Genomic DNA, 14641 nt, shown 5'->3' with positions numbered 1-14641 from the left:
CGCATACTGTCCCCCATGATGGATCAGGCTCATATGCAGATGGTTACAAAGTGGCAGATGCCAAGATGCAAAGTACGAAGAAAGTGACGATTCTGTCACTGCGGAAACTTGTTTTTCTGCTCTTTGATTGCAAAACACACAAGGAAAAAAAGTCATTTTTTGCAACTTCTTAGAAACAACCAGCTGTTACGTGAGTCTTCCCATTCATCATGAATGACAAAAAGTCACCGGGAGCTCAGCCACCCTGACAAGCTTTAAGGGAGAAGAAGGGAAAAAGCGTCCACTGGGAATCATTGATCTCTCGTCTGCGGTCCCACAGGGCCGGCATTGTGCGCAGCTGAAATCAGACGCAGCCGGGAAATCTACGGAAAGTAGAAAAAGTAGCAAATCCGTTATGTCTGACTCGTATGGAGAGAATAATGCGAAATTGTTACATAAGCCGAGTGTTTATACCGAGGACGCCGCGGCTGACGCATTTCACTCCTGAGTTTGATGAGATTTTCAGTTTCGGGTCAGCGCTGGGCCGGACGTCAGCTCTTTGTGCTCCTGGATCCAGCCGTCGCTCCGCTGTGCACCACATACTGGTGAAACGTGGCTTTTTTCCCATCATGCTGTTTTGTACCCAGCGGCGAGACGGTTTAGCTTAGACCAGACCTGGACAAATTGCGGACCACAATCACAGACAATTAATTGCCCACCCTTTGCGTGTACGCCCCTGTCTCCAAGTGCACAGATTGCATTATTATACTCCAGAGCTGCGCTCACTATTCTGCCATTCTTACGGCTCACACGTTACATAATTTCTTGCTGGTTCTCCAAATTTAGTGAGTGCAACCGCTTACCTCGTGGCTGAAACCAATAGAGAGGAGCACTGAGCTTGGGGCAAGGGACGGCACCGTCCATAGTGTCCTAGATCTCTGCTCTTGGTGCTGGACTTCTGCTTTAATAAGTGGGTGATAATTGGTCCAAGGTTCCGAAAGGTTCATGAAACCAGATCCTTCTGTCCTGAGAAGTAAAACGACAAGCCATGATGGTGTTTGCTGTGTGCTGGCGTCTTCATCGGCCGCTTCGCTGCTGTAATGTTGTAGTAATGTAGAGAGCACGTGATCTCTGCCATCTGTGACCGTAATAATGATACAAGATCCCCCCACATATGTGATCCCCTCACATATGAGATCCCCCATGTATAATATCCCCTCGCATATGAGATCCCTTGTTTATCAAATCCCCTCACATATAAGATCCCCTTGCATATGAGATCCCCTCACATATGAGATCCCCTCGCATATAAGATCCACTCGTGTATGAGATCCCCTCGCATGTGAGATCCCCTCGCATATGAAATCCCTTCGCATATGAGATCCTTCGCATGAGATCCTCCTCACATATAAGATCCCCTCGCATATGAGAGTCTCTCGCATATGAGATCCCTCACGTTTAAGATCCCCTCATATATAAGATCCCTTTGCACATGAGATCCCCTCACATATAAGAGCCCCTTGAGTATGAGATCCTCTCATGTATGAGATCCCCTCACGTATGAGATCCCATGGCGTATAATATCCCCTCGCTTCTGAGATCCCCTCACATATCAGATCCCCTCACATTTTAAATCCCTCACATATGATATCCCCTCACGTCTGAGATCCCCTCACATAAGAAACCCCTTCGCATATGAGCAGGACTTTCCATCGAAGGTGAAATATCCCTGTAATCTCTTCCTTCCTGGGTCAGAGGATCGGCCGCCGTGCCCGGCACTGATCTGTGGATGGAAGCTGAGGATGGGTTTTTATTATCCTCGGCCGCCGTGCCCGGCACTGATCTGTGGATGGAAGCTGAGGACGGGTTTTTATTATCCTCGGCCTCCGTGCCCGGCACTGATCTGTGGATGGAAGCTGAGGACGGGTTTTTATTATCCTCGGCCTCCGTGCCCGGCACTGATCTGTGGATGGAAGCTGAGGACGGGTTTTTATTATCCTCGGCCGCCGTGCCCGGCACTGATCTGTGGATGGAAGCTGAGGACGGTTTTTTATTATCCTCGGCCGCCGTGCCTGGCACTGATCTGTGGATGGAAGCTGAGGACGGGTTTTTATTATCCTCGGCCGCCGTGCCCGGCACAGATCTGTGGATGGAAGCTGAGGATGTTTTTTTATTATCCTCGGCTGCCGTGCCCGGCACTGATCTGTGGATGGAAGCTGAGGATGTTTTTTTATTATCCTCGGCCGCCGTGCCCGGCACTGATCTGTGGATGGAAGCTGAGGACGGGTTTTTATTATCCTCGGCCGCCGTGCCCGGCACTGATCTGTGGATGGAAGCTGAGGACGGGTTTTTATTATCCTCGGCCGCCGTGCCCGGCACTGATCTGTGGATGGAAGCTGAGGACGGGTTTTTATTATCCTCGGCCGCCGTGCCCGGCACTGATCTGTGGATGGAAGCTGAGGACGGGTTTTTATTATCCTCGGCCGTGGTGCCCGGCACTGATCTGTGGATGGAAGCTGAGGACGGGTTTTTATTATCCTCGGCCGCCGTGCCCGGCACTGATCTGTGGATGGAAGCTGAGGACGGGTTTTTATTATCCTCGGCCGCCGTGCCCGGCACTGATCTGTGGATGGAAGCTGAGGATGGGTTTTTATTATCCTCGGCCGCCGTGCCCGGCACTGATCTGTGGATGGAAGCTGAGGATGGGTTTTTATTATCCTCGGCCGCCGTGCCCGGCACTGATCTGTGGATGGAAGCTGAGGACGGGTTTTTATTATCCTCGGCCGCCGTGCCCGGCACTGATCTGTGGATGGAAGCTGAGGATGGGTTTTTATTATCCTCGGCCGCCGTGCCCGGCACTGATCTGTGGATGGAAGCTGAGGACGGGTTTTTATTATCCTCGGCCGTGGTGCCCGGCACTGATCTGTGGATGGAAGCTGAGGGCGGTTTTTTATTATCCTCGGCCGCCGTGCCCGGCACTGATCTGTGGATGGAAGCTGAGGACGGGTTTTTATTATCCTCGGTCGCCGTGCCCGACACTGATCTGTGGATGGAAGCTGAGGACGGGTTTTTATTATCCTCGGTCGCCATGCGCGGCACTGATCTGTGGATGGAAGCTGAGGACGGGTTTTTATTATCCTCGGCCGCCGTGCCCAGCACTGATCTGTGGATGGAAGCTGAGGACGGGTTTTTATTATCCTCGGCCGCCGTGACCGGCACTGATCTGTGGATGGAAGCTGAGGACGGTTTTTTATTATCCTCGGCCGCTGTGCCCGGCACTGATCTGTGGATGGAAGCTCAGGATGGGTTTTTATTATCGCTGTGTTACTTTGTCTCGTGCTGTGAACATGTAACAGTTCTAACATTATGAATGATTGCATCACGTCCTCTCACCCAAAATCTCACTTTATGTGTGAAAGCTGCAAAAATGTAAATTATAGGTGAAAAATAATTATACATCAAATTAGGTTGTTATCACGTTAAATAGTAAATGATTGTATCTATTATTACTGCGTGTCAGCGCTACTCACCAGCAATCAAAAGACTAACCATGAAGTATCTTATCTGCTGTGTCTCCAGGTCAGATGGGGAGAAAAACTCCCTTTAATGAGTCCATGCGTCGGTTCCTGTTGTATCGATGCAGTCTTGGACTGGCCCACAGGTAAACCGGTGAATCCCCCGGTGGGCCGCTGTGCAGCAGTAAGCCGCTGCCCAGTACATGAGCAGCAGCTGGCACATTGATTCTGTATGTACAGACAGCAGCAGCATCTCGTTATTCATCCAACAATCCGCCATTATTATTATATGGATGCAGAGGAGACGTTTGTGTGTGAGGGTGGTATTCACATGTTGCTGAACAGTGGCCCCTGAGTCATTGTTACTGGTGGGCCCTTGGCACCGCAGCTCGACCCTGTGTATATATCTATTAGAATGAGACAGAATGAGACCAGATTCCAGGATGTATCCGGCGCTCTTGCTCTTTGATACATTTGGTTCTTCAGACGGTTGCTGTGAGTGTCCGCCACGTAGGGCGATTGCTTTGCTTTGGGCAGTTTTTGCGGCGGTGTCCAGCGACTCCTCCTTTACTCTTTGTCGTGTGAGTTGCGTCATGTCAGCGGTGCTCCACGCCTCAGAGGGGTTCGGTAAAACTGGCTCTGCAGTTCCTGCGCACGTAGATAGTGAATCTCATCAATACGTCTTTCTTCTTTTCTCTTGTAGTTTCTGCTCAGAACCTGAAGGCCAGCCTGGACGCCATGGATCACCAGATCAAACGCCTGGAAGGTGACATCAAAAACTTCCCCAAAACCGATAATCCCAGCGATAAGTTTGTGGAGAAAATGACGATATCCTTTCATTGAAGTTTTATCATTTTTTAGGTCATTCACATTAAGCAGAAACACGAGTTAAATATTTACACAGCATGAAATTAACAGCTCAGCGACAGTCTGATTTCACACCTGAGATGGTGAGAGTAGTGTTAGGGGATATGGGATGTCGCGTCCCATCCCAGAGACGCCAGCGGCTATGTGGAACAATCTACACGTCGGCCGCGGCGCAGGCGGCGGAGGATCTGCTTACAATCAGATATTTAAGCAAATGCAGCGTTAATTTCACCTGAAATGCAGCGAGGGCTGACGCCGAACGTGAGGATCTGTAGAATTACAACTTGTTCACACTTTGTATCTGGAGTTTTCATTTACTTCTGTTATTTTCATATCTTTTTTGCAGTTTTTTATCTTATCCCCTCTTCTCCTGGAGTTTTATATTAGAGGTGTAATTATAGGTTGTATTGTTTATTGCATATATAAAAAGAGGAGAGATACAATGAGTGGAGAAGAGGCAATAATGTAACCGGATTAATGGTAGAAAAGTGAGAATATTCCATCTCGCTCCTCGCATATCTTCTCTGTGACTTTGCTTTTTCACACTGTTGTTTTTGTTCCAGTTTTTAAATTGCAGCATTATATTTCCCTGGAAACAGCTGCCGGCTTCTCAGACCTTCCAGGTAATCAGACCTTAGTTCCCAGGACTTTTGCTGTGTTTTTATACTGTTTCTCTGCTGCCTCTATATGATTTATGTTCTCGGCTTCTCAGTTTATAATGTTCCCTTTCGATTGTGTACATTGATACTTTCTTTTACATTTGGATCATGTTAATCGGTAGATCACCTGCTGTGACCTGATTGGACAAATGATCTGTGGAAAGACTATCTACCTATGTAGTTTCCCAGGGGAGCATTGATGTCTCGTAAGTTGCTCCACACCACCCTGGCGCTGTCCACAAGTAGAACGTTCCCCCTGGTTCTTCTCGGAGACATGCATATATCAGATTGTGTGGATCGGTAGATGATCTGTGGTGATCTGATTAGACAGATATGCCCATACTGTGGATTGCTGTGATAAGCTGTGATCTGGTTTCTGATCATGGACATTTGTAGACATTTTGTAGCATATTATCCAGTAATATATACATTGTGCAGTGCTGACATCCCGGCTAGTCTCCGCTTACCGACTTCTCTCCACGTCCCAGCTTCTTTCGACATTTTCAGCTTTTCTCCACGTCCCGGCTTCTCTGCACGTCCCGTCTTCTCTCCGCGTCTCGGCTTCTCTCCACATCCTGGCTTCTCTGCACGTTTCTACTTCTCTTCATATCCGGACTTATCTTCACGTCCCGGCTTCACATCACGGCTTCTCTCCACGTTCTGGCTTCTCTCCACGTCCCGGCTTCTCTACAAGTCCTGGGTTCTCTTCACGTCCCTGCTTCTCTCCACGTCCCGGCTTCTTTCCACATCCCGGCTTCTTTCCACGTCCTCGCTTCTCTCCACATCTTGGCTTCTTTCCACATCCCTGCTTCTCTCCACATCCCGACTTCTCTCCATGTCCCGGCTTCTCTCCACATCCTGGCTTCTTTCCACATCCCTGCTTCTCTCCACATCCCTGCTTCTCTCCACATCCCGACTTCTCTCCATGTCCCGGCTTCTCTCCACGGTTCCAGCTTTTCTCCATGGTTCCAGCTTTTCTCCACGTCCCGGCTTCCCTCCACATCCCGGCTTCTCACCACAGTTCCAGCTTCTCTCCACGTCCCGACTTCTCTCCACATCCCGGCTTCTCTCCACGTTCTGGCTTCTCTCCACGTCCAGGCTTCTCTCCATGTCCCGTCTTCTCTGAACGTTCCTGCTTCTCTCCACATCCCGGCTTCTCTGCACGTTCCTACTTTTCTCCACGTCCCGACTTCTCACCACGGTTCCAGCTTTTCTCCACGTCCCGACTTCTCTCCACATCCCGGCTTCTCTCCACTTTCTGGCTTCTCTCCACGTCCCGGCTTCTCTCCACGTCCCGGCTTCTCTCCACGTCCCGGCTTCTCTCCACGTCCCGGCTTCTCTCCACGTCCCGGCTTCTCTCCACATCCTGGCTTCTCACCACTGTTCCAGCTTTTCTGCACGTCCCGACTTCTCTCCACGTCCCGGCTTTTCTCCACGGTTCCAGCTTTTCTCAATGTCCCGGCTTCTCTCCACATCCTGGCTTCTCTCCACGGTTCCAACTTTTCTCCACGTCCTGACTTATCTCCACGTCCCGGCTTCTCTCCATGTCCCGGCTTCTCTGCACGTTCCGGCTTCTCTCCATGTCCTGGCTTCTCTCCACATCCCGGCTTCTCTGCACGTTCCTACTTCTCTCCACTTCCCGACTTCTCTCCATGTGCCGGCTTCTCTCCATGTTCCAGCTTCTCTCCATGTTCCAGCTTCTCTCCACTGTTCCAGCTTTTCTCCATGGTTCCAGCTTTTCTCCACATCCTGGCTTCTCTCCACGGTTCCAGCTTTTCTCCATGGTTCCAGCTTTTCTCCACGTCCCAACTTCTCTCCACATCCCGGCTTCTCTCCACGTTCTGGCTTCTCTCCATGTCCCGGCTTCTCTCCACGTTCTGGCTTCTTTCCATGTCCCAACTTCTCTCCACATCCCGGCTTCTCTCCACGTCCCGGCTTCTCTCCACGTGCCGGCTTCTCTCCATGTTCCAGCTTCTCTCCACGGTTCCAGCTTTTCTCCATTGTTCCAGCTTTTCTCCATTGTTCCAGCTTTTCTCCACGTCCCGGGTTCTCTCCACATCCTGGCTTCTCTCCACGGTTCCAGCTTTTCTCCATGGTTCCAGCTTTTCTCCACGTCCCGGCTTCTCTCCACATCCCGGCTTCTCTCCACGTTCTGGCTTCTCTCCACGTCCCAACTTCTCTCCACATCCCGGCTTCTCTCCACGTCCTGGCTTCTCTCCACGTCCTGGCTTCTCTCCACGTCCTGGCTTCTCTCTACGTCCCGGCTTCTCTCCACGTCCCGGCTTCTCTCCACGGTTCCAGCTCTCCACATCCCGGCTTCTCTCCACATCCCGGCTTCTCTCCACGTCCCGGCTTCTCTCCACGTCCCGGCTTCTCTCCACGTCCCGGCTTCTCTCCACATCCCGGCTTCTCTCCACGTCCCTGCTTCTCTCCACGGTTCCAGCTTTTCACGTCCCGGCTTCTCTCCACGTCCCGGCTTCTCTCCACGTCCCGGCTTCTCTCCATGTCCCGTCTTTTCTCCATGTCCCGTCTTTTCTCCACGTTCTGGCTTCTCTCCACGGTTCCAGCTTTTCACGTCCCGGCTTCTCTCCACGTCCCGGCTTCTCTCCACATCCCGACTTCTCTCCACGTCCTGGCTTCTCTCCACGTCCCGGCTTCTCTCCACGTCCCGGCTTCTCTCCACGTCCCGGCTTCTCTCCACGGTTCCAGCTTCTCTCCACATCCCGGCTTCTCTCCATGTCCCGTCTTTTCTCCACGTTCTGGCTTCTCTCCACGGTTCCAGCTTTTCACGTCCCGGCTTCTCTCCACGTCCCGGCTTCTCTCCACATCCCGACTTCTCTCCACGTCCCGGCTTCTCTCCACGTCCCGGCTTCTCTCCACGTCCCGGCTTCTCTCCACGGTTCCAGCTTCTCTCCACATCCCGGCTTCTCTCCATGTCCCTGCTTCTCTCCACGGTTCCAGCTTTTCACGTCCCGGCTTCTCTCCACGTCCCGGCTTCTCTCCACGTCCCGTCTTTTCTCCATGTCCCGTCTTTTCTCCATGTCCCGGCTTTTCTCCATGTCCCGGCTTTTCTCCATGTCCCGGCTTTTCTCCATGTCCCGGCTTTTCTCCATGTCCCGGCTTCTCTCCACGTCCCGGCTTCTCTCCACGTCCCGGCTTCTCTCCACGTCCCGGCTTCTCTCCACATCCCGGCTTCTCTCCACGTCCCTGCTTCTCTCCACGGTTCCAGCTTTTCACGTCCCGGCTTCTCTCCACGTCCCGGCTTCTCTCCACATCCCGACTTCTCTCCACGTCCTGGCTTCTCTCCACGTCCTGGCTTCTCTCCACGTCCCGGCTTCTCTCCACGTCCCGGCTTCTCTCCACGGTTCCAGCTTCTCTCCACGGTTCCAGCTTCTCTCCACGTCCCGGCTTCTCTCCACGTTCCTGCTTCTCTGCACGTTCTGGCTTCTCTCCACGTTCCGGCTTCTCTCCACGTTCTGGCTTCTCTCCACGTTCTGGCTTCTCTCCACGTCCCGGCTTCTCTCCACGTCCCGGCTTCTCTCCATGGTTCCAGCTTCTCTCCATGTCCCGGCTTCTCTCCACGGTTCCAGCTTCTCTCCATGTCCCGGCTTCTCTCCACGTTCTGGCTTCTCTCCACGTTCCTGCTTCTCTGTACGTTCCTGCTTCTCTCCACGTTCTGGCTTCTCTCCACGTTCCGGCTTCTCTCCACGTTCTGGCTTCTCTCCACGTCCCGGCTTCTCTCCACGTCCCGGCTTCTCTCCATGGTTCCAGCTTCTCTCCATGTCCCGGCTTCTCTCCACGGTTCCAGCTTATCTCCACGTCCCAGCTTCTCTCCACGTCCCGGCTTCTCTCCACGGTTCCAGCTTCTCTCCATGTCCCGGCTTCTCTCCATGTCCCGGCTTCTCTCCACGTTCTGGCTTCTCTCCACGTTCTGGCTTCTCTGCACGTTCCTGCTTCTCTCCATGTCCTGGCTTCTCTCCATGTCCTGGCTTCTCTCCACGTTCTGGCTTCTCTCCACGTCCCGGTTTCTCTGCACGTTCTGGCTTCTCTCCACGTTACTGCCTCTCTCCATGTCCCGGCTTCTCTCCACGGTTCCAGCTTTTCTCCACGTCCTGGCTTCTCTCCACATCCCGGTTTCTCTGCACGTTCCGGCTTCTCTCCACATCCCGGCTTCTCTCCACATCCCGGCTTCTCTCCACGTCCTGGCTTCTCTCCACATCCCGGTTTCTCTGCACGTTCCGGCTTCTCTCCATGTCCTGGCTTCTCTCCATGTCCTGGCCTCTCTCCACGTCCTGGCTTCTCTCCACATCCCGGTTTCTCTGCACGTTCCGGCTTCTCTCCACGTCCCGGTTTCTCTCCACGTCCCGGTTTCTCTGCACGTCCCGGCTTCTCTCCACGTCCCGGCTTCTCTCCACGTCCCGGCTTCTCTCCACGTCCCGGCTTCTCTCCACGTCCCGGCTTCTCTGCACTTTCCGGCTTCTCTCCACGTCCCGGCTTCTCTCCACGTCCCGGCTTCTCTCCACGTCCCGGCTTCTCTCCACGTCCCGGTTTCTCTCCACGTCCCGGTTTCTCTGCACGTCCCGGCTTCTCTCCACGTCCCGGCTTCTCTCCATGTCCCGGCTTCTCTCCATGTCCCGGCTTCTCTCCATGTCCCGGCTTCTCTCCATGTCCCGGCTTCTCTCCATGTCCCGGCTTCTCTCCATGTCCCGGCTTCTCTCCATGTCCCGGCTTCTCTCCATGTCCCGGCTTCTCTCCATGTCCCGGCTTCTCTCCACGTCCCGGCTTCTCTCCACATCCCGGCTTCTCTGCACTTTCCGGCTTCTCTGCACTTTCCGGCTTCTCTCCATGTCCCGGCTTCTCTGCACTTTCCGGCTTCTCTGCACTTTCCGGCTTCTCTCCATGTCCCGGCTTCTCTCCACGTTCCGGCTTCTCTCCACGTTCCGGCTTCTCTCCACGTTCCGGCTTCTCTCCATGTCCTGGCCTCTCTCCACGTCCTGGCCTCTCTCCACATCCCGGCTTCTCTCCACGTCCCGGCTTCTCTGCACTTTCCGGCTTCTCTCCATGTCCCGGCTTCTTTCCACGTCCCGGCTTCTCTCCACGTCCTGGCTTCTCTCCACGGTTCCAGCTTTTCACGTTCCTGCTTCTCTCCACGTCCCGGCTTCTCTCCACGGTTCCAGCTTTTCACGTTCCTGCTTCTCTCCACGTCCCGGCTTCTCTGCACGTTCCGGCTTCTCTGCACGTTCCGGCTTCTCTCCACGTCCCGGCTTCTCTCCACGTCCTGGCTTCTCTCCACGGTTCCAGCTTTTCACGTTCCTGCTTCTCTCCACGTCCCGGCTTCTCTCCACGGTTCCAGCTTTTCACGTTCCTGCTTCTCTCCACGTCCCGGCTTCTCTGCACGTTCCGGCTTCTCTGCACGTTCCGGCTTCTCTCCACGTCCCGGCTTCTCTCCACGTCCCGGCTTCTCTCCACGTCCCGGCTTCTCTCCACGTCCCGGCTTCTCTCCACGTCCCGGCTTCTCTCCACGTCCCGGCTTCTCTCCACGTCCCGGCTTCTCTCCACGTCCCGGCTTCTCTCCACGTCCCGGCTTCTCTCCACGTCCCGGCTTCTCTCCACGTCCCGGCTTCTCTCCACGTCCCGGCTTCTCTCCACGTCCCGGCTTCTCTCCACGTCCCGGCTTCTCTCCACGTCCCGGCTTCTCTCCACGTCCCGGCTTCTCTCCACGTCCCGGCTTCTCTCCACGTCCCGGCTTCTCTCCACTTTCCGGCTTCTCTCCATGTCCCGGCTTCTCTCCACGTCCCGGCTTTTCTCCACGTCCCGGCTTTTCTCCACGTCCCGGCTTTTCTCCACGTCCCGGCTTTTCTCCACGTCCCGGCTTTTCTCCACGTCCCGGCTTTTCTCCACGTCCCGGCTTCTCTCCACGTCCTGGCTTCTCTCCATGTCCCGGCTTCTCTGCACTTTCCGGCTTCTCTCCATGTCCCGGTTTCTCTCCATGTCCCGGCTTCTCTCCACGTTCCGGCTTCTCTCCACGTTCCGGCTTCTCTCCACGTTCCGGCTTCTCTCCATGTCCTGGCTTCTCTCCATGTCCCGGCTTCTCTGCACTTTCCGGCTTCTCTCCATGTCCCGGCTTCTCTCCACGTTCCGGCTTCTCTCCACGTTCCGGCTTCTCTCCACGTCCTGGCCTCTCTCCACGTCGTGGCTTCTCTCCACATCCCGGCTTCTCTGCACATCCCGGCTTCTCTCCACGTCCCGGCTTCTCTGCAGTTTCCGGCTTCTCTCCATGTCCCGGCTTCTTTCCACATCCCGGCTGGCTTCTCTCCACGTCCCGGCTTCTCTCCACATCCTGGCTTCTCTCCACGGTTCCAGCTTTTCACGTTCCTGCTTCTCTCCACGTCCCGGCTTCTCTCCATGGTTCCAGCTTTTCACGTTCCTGCTTCTCTCCACGTCCCGGCTTCTCTGCACGTTCCGGCTTCTCTCCATGTCCCGGCTTCTCTCCACGTCCCGGCTTCTCTGCACGTTCCGGCTTCTCTCCACATCCCGGCTTCTCTCCACGTCCCGGCTTCCCACTGCTCTAGATGATCTTGATAAATGTCTGTTTTCCTCTGCATCCTGGATTAGAGATGAAACTCACAGATCACATCTTCTCTGTCAGTATTTGTGTCACTAATAACTACAATCCTTAAAGGGACTCTGAACCTGTCATCTACCTCATCTCTATGTGATATGTAATGGAATGACAGCTATTCTTCACTGTTATCAGCCATTCTAGACTTTGAAGAAAATGAATAAATCCAACTGGTCACCAGCTCCTTCTGAACACGTTCCTACTGACGAGCAGCGGTGTCCAGAGGGAAACCTCACCCCCATTTTCCTTGTGTGCGAAATAACGGAGGGATGATCTACTTACCGGTTACTGTTGTGCAGGCAGATGTTACCAGAGAAAGGAGCATGACGCGTTTCGGAGCTGTCTTACTCCTTTCTCAAATGACAAGACTATACTCGGAGCTGATGGGTCCGAAACGCGTCATGTTTTAGGCTTGTAGAACATGGTCGTCTCAAAGCATGAGAAGATTGCAGAATTGATAGTGTGCGCCCTATTGGATGTCCTCTTAATAATTTCTTCGACACCACGGTTATTGGTTTCGGTGTAGCCGTGCGGCCCCATCCGCTCGCTGGGTTTGCCATTCCCTGCCCATACTCATCCTTTCAGCTCTTTTCCATTATTTTCGTATTTCCACGGCCGCCATCGGACCTACTTATTGCTGAGATGCTGGATATCCACACGGCATGGCCGTCTACCATCACATCCAGGAGCCACCATCCCCACGCGCTTTTGTTCATCTTTAACCCTTGCACTCCTGACACTCAGTGGCTCCAGGTGACATGTTTTGCTGGGATTATTTTGTCGCTGATTTTCTCGGCTTCTCATTATCCAGATTTCTGTCCAGATTATCTCCTCCCCGTGCGGTGACTCTGTACGGGATCTGCCCTAGAGGATTGCTATGAAGGCGTAGGTGGTGAAACTGGGCCAAGAAAAGGGGAGAAGGGAGAGCAAACCTCAGGCCCTTTAGACTTGGAGACTTGGGTGGGGGGCAGTTTCTAATCAGATATTGATGGTCGATGCTTGAGTCTATGGCCTTCACTTTTGATACTGCAGAGTTGGGGTGTATTGCAGGTCCATACGACCTGTTCCCCAGTATCCGGTCCACTGCACCCCAGAGTCGCCCATCTCCCGCTGTTCTCCATCTTATTCACACTTGCTGCAGAATCCGCAGCGTGTGGATAACTCCCAGCGGACGCAGTACTCCAGCGATACGTGCGCTGAACGAATATTTCCCTGCATATAAGCCATGGCTCATATATATATATTCTTTTTTTTTTCTCCGTCAACTTTTATATTTTTCTTGAAATTCTTTAATTTTCCAAATGCACCTGATTTAGATCTTGAGTGACATGGAGACAGGCTGACACTTTTATATTTCCTCTATTGTAATGCAAATTTCAAGATTTCTGAAACACAAAACCCCATTTCAATAGATCTCCCGCACGCTTTGAATTAGCGGATTGCATTAAAGGCTGGGAATGATGGCGGTGTATGGCGGGCGTACGAGTGTAGGACATGCATCCTCCATGCATTATTCATCAATGTACATAAATAATATCCGGGGACGGGCGCAAAATGCTCGGCATGAAGATGTTTTCTCATTCTTTGGTAAATGTTATGTATATTGGATATACAGCGAGGGATATTTCATGTGACAGCGGGACATGAGGGCGACTCGCCGGATATTCCGCTGCCTTTTTTGAGCGCTTCTTGCACCTCTCCGCATGAACGTTTACTCTGAAGATTGACAAGTTGTGGCATTTCATAGACGGCTTGTGGATGCATGAAGGGGTCTGGGGAAGAAGGGCGGAGATGTCAGACCATTAATCACTCCCTGCAGGACCCTCTCAGGCCGGTGCAGTGAGCAAACATGAGGCATCGCGACGGCCCGAGCGCTACAACAAGATGCAGCCATCATGCCGCCAAAGATACAAAGTATCAAAAACAATCTCATCTGCAAAATGACCAATCCCAATCTGACCGTTCTCCTGGAAAGTTACACGCACCGTGATGGAAGGCTCCGGGTCCTACAGAAGAAAATATTGCAGGACCTGGGGACGGGCGGAAATCTGATAAAGTGGAAATTTCACAATTGATACTAGATTGGCAGTGAGTTTTTAGGAAATCTGTGCAGGAGACAGGAGCCTAGCTGTAGGGACGCAGAGGCGACAGTCACCCCAGACCGGCTGCATGAATGTGGTCTGAAGACTGCAGTATTATCAATAGCACATGGCTGGTGGGGCCCTAGGACAGATTGTCTGGGGGGGCCCTGAAGAATCCCACCTGTGGCAGGAGTCATGTGGTTTACACCCGTGCACTTGTCACATAGTTTCCCACCTACATCAAGTGACTCATTGTTAATAATATAAGGATGTCCCCCACGGAGTGGAAATAATACAGGGACTTCCCTCGCGGAGTGATAATAATACAGGGACTTCCCTCGCGGAGTGATAATAATCCAGGGATTCCCTCGCGGAGTGGAAATAATCCAGGGACTTCCCTCACAGAGTGATTATAATATAGGGACATTCCCCGTGGAGTGAGAATAATATAGTGACATTCTCTGTGGAGCGAGAATAATATAGGGACGTCCTCTGTGGAGCGAGAATAATATAGGGACGTCCTCTGTGGAGCGAGAATAATATAGGGACGTCCTCTGTGGAGCGAGAATAATATAGGGACGTCCTCTGTGGAGCGAGAATAATATAGGGACGTCCTCTGTGAAGTGAGAATAATATAGGGACGTCCTCCGTGAAGTGAGAATAATATAGGGACGTCCTCTGTGGAGCGAGAATAATACAGGGACTTCCCTCGCGGAGTGATAATAATATAGGGACGTCCTCCGTGCAGCGGGAATAATATAGGGATGTCTCCTGCGGAGTGGAAATAATACAGGGACTTCCCTCACAGAGTGATTATAATATAGGGACGTCCTCCATGGAGTGAGAATAATATAGGGACATTCCCCGTGGAGTGAGAATAATATAGGGACGTCCTCTTTGGAGCGAGAATAATATAAG

General features: G+C 52.8%; 1 protein-coding gene across 3 annotated transcripts in view; it reads left to right on the top strand.

Annotated features, from left to right (window-relative positions):
- The window catches only part of DIAPH2 (diaphanous related formin 2), a 2453123-nt gene that overhangs the window by 1728287 nt on the left and 710195 nt on the right, over nt 1-14641 (top strand). For all 3 annotated transcript variants that reach the window (XM_073642200.1, XM_073642202.1, XM_073642201.1), the window contains one exon: nt 4198-4323. In XM_073642200.1, coding sequence (XP_073498301.1) covers nt 4198-4323 — 126 coding nt within the window. The remainder of the gene's footprint in view (nt 1-4197; nt 4324-14641) is intronic.

This window comes from Phyllobates terribilis, unplaced genomic scaffold (assembly GCF_046119375.1).
Source record: "Phyllobates terribilis strain yellow unplaced genomic scaffold, ASM4611937v1 Scaffold_7__3_contigs__length_470593459, whole genome shotgun sequence".
NCBI classification, from domain to species: domain Eukaryota; kingdom Metazoa; phylum Chordata; class Amphibia; order Anura; family Dendrobatidae; genus Phyllobates; species Phyllobates terribilis.
The sequence above is the reverse complement of the archived record's forward strand: the minus strand, read 5'-3'. Positions and strand labels throughout refer to the sequence as shown.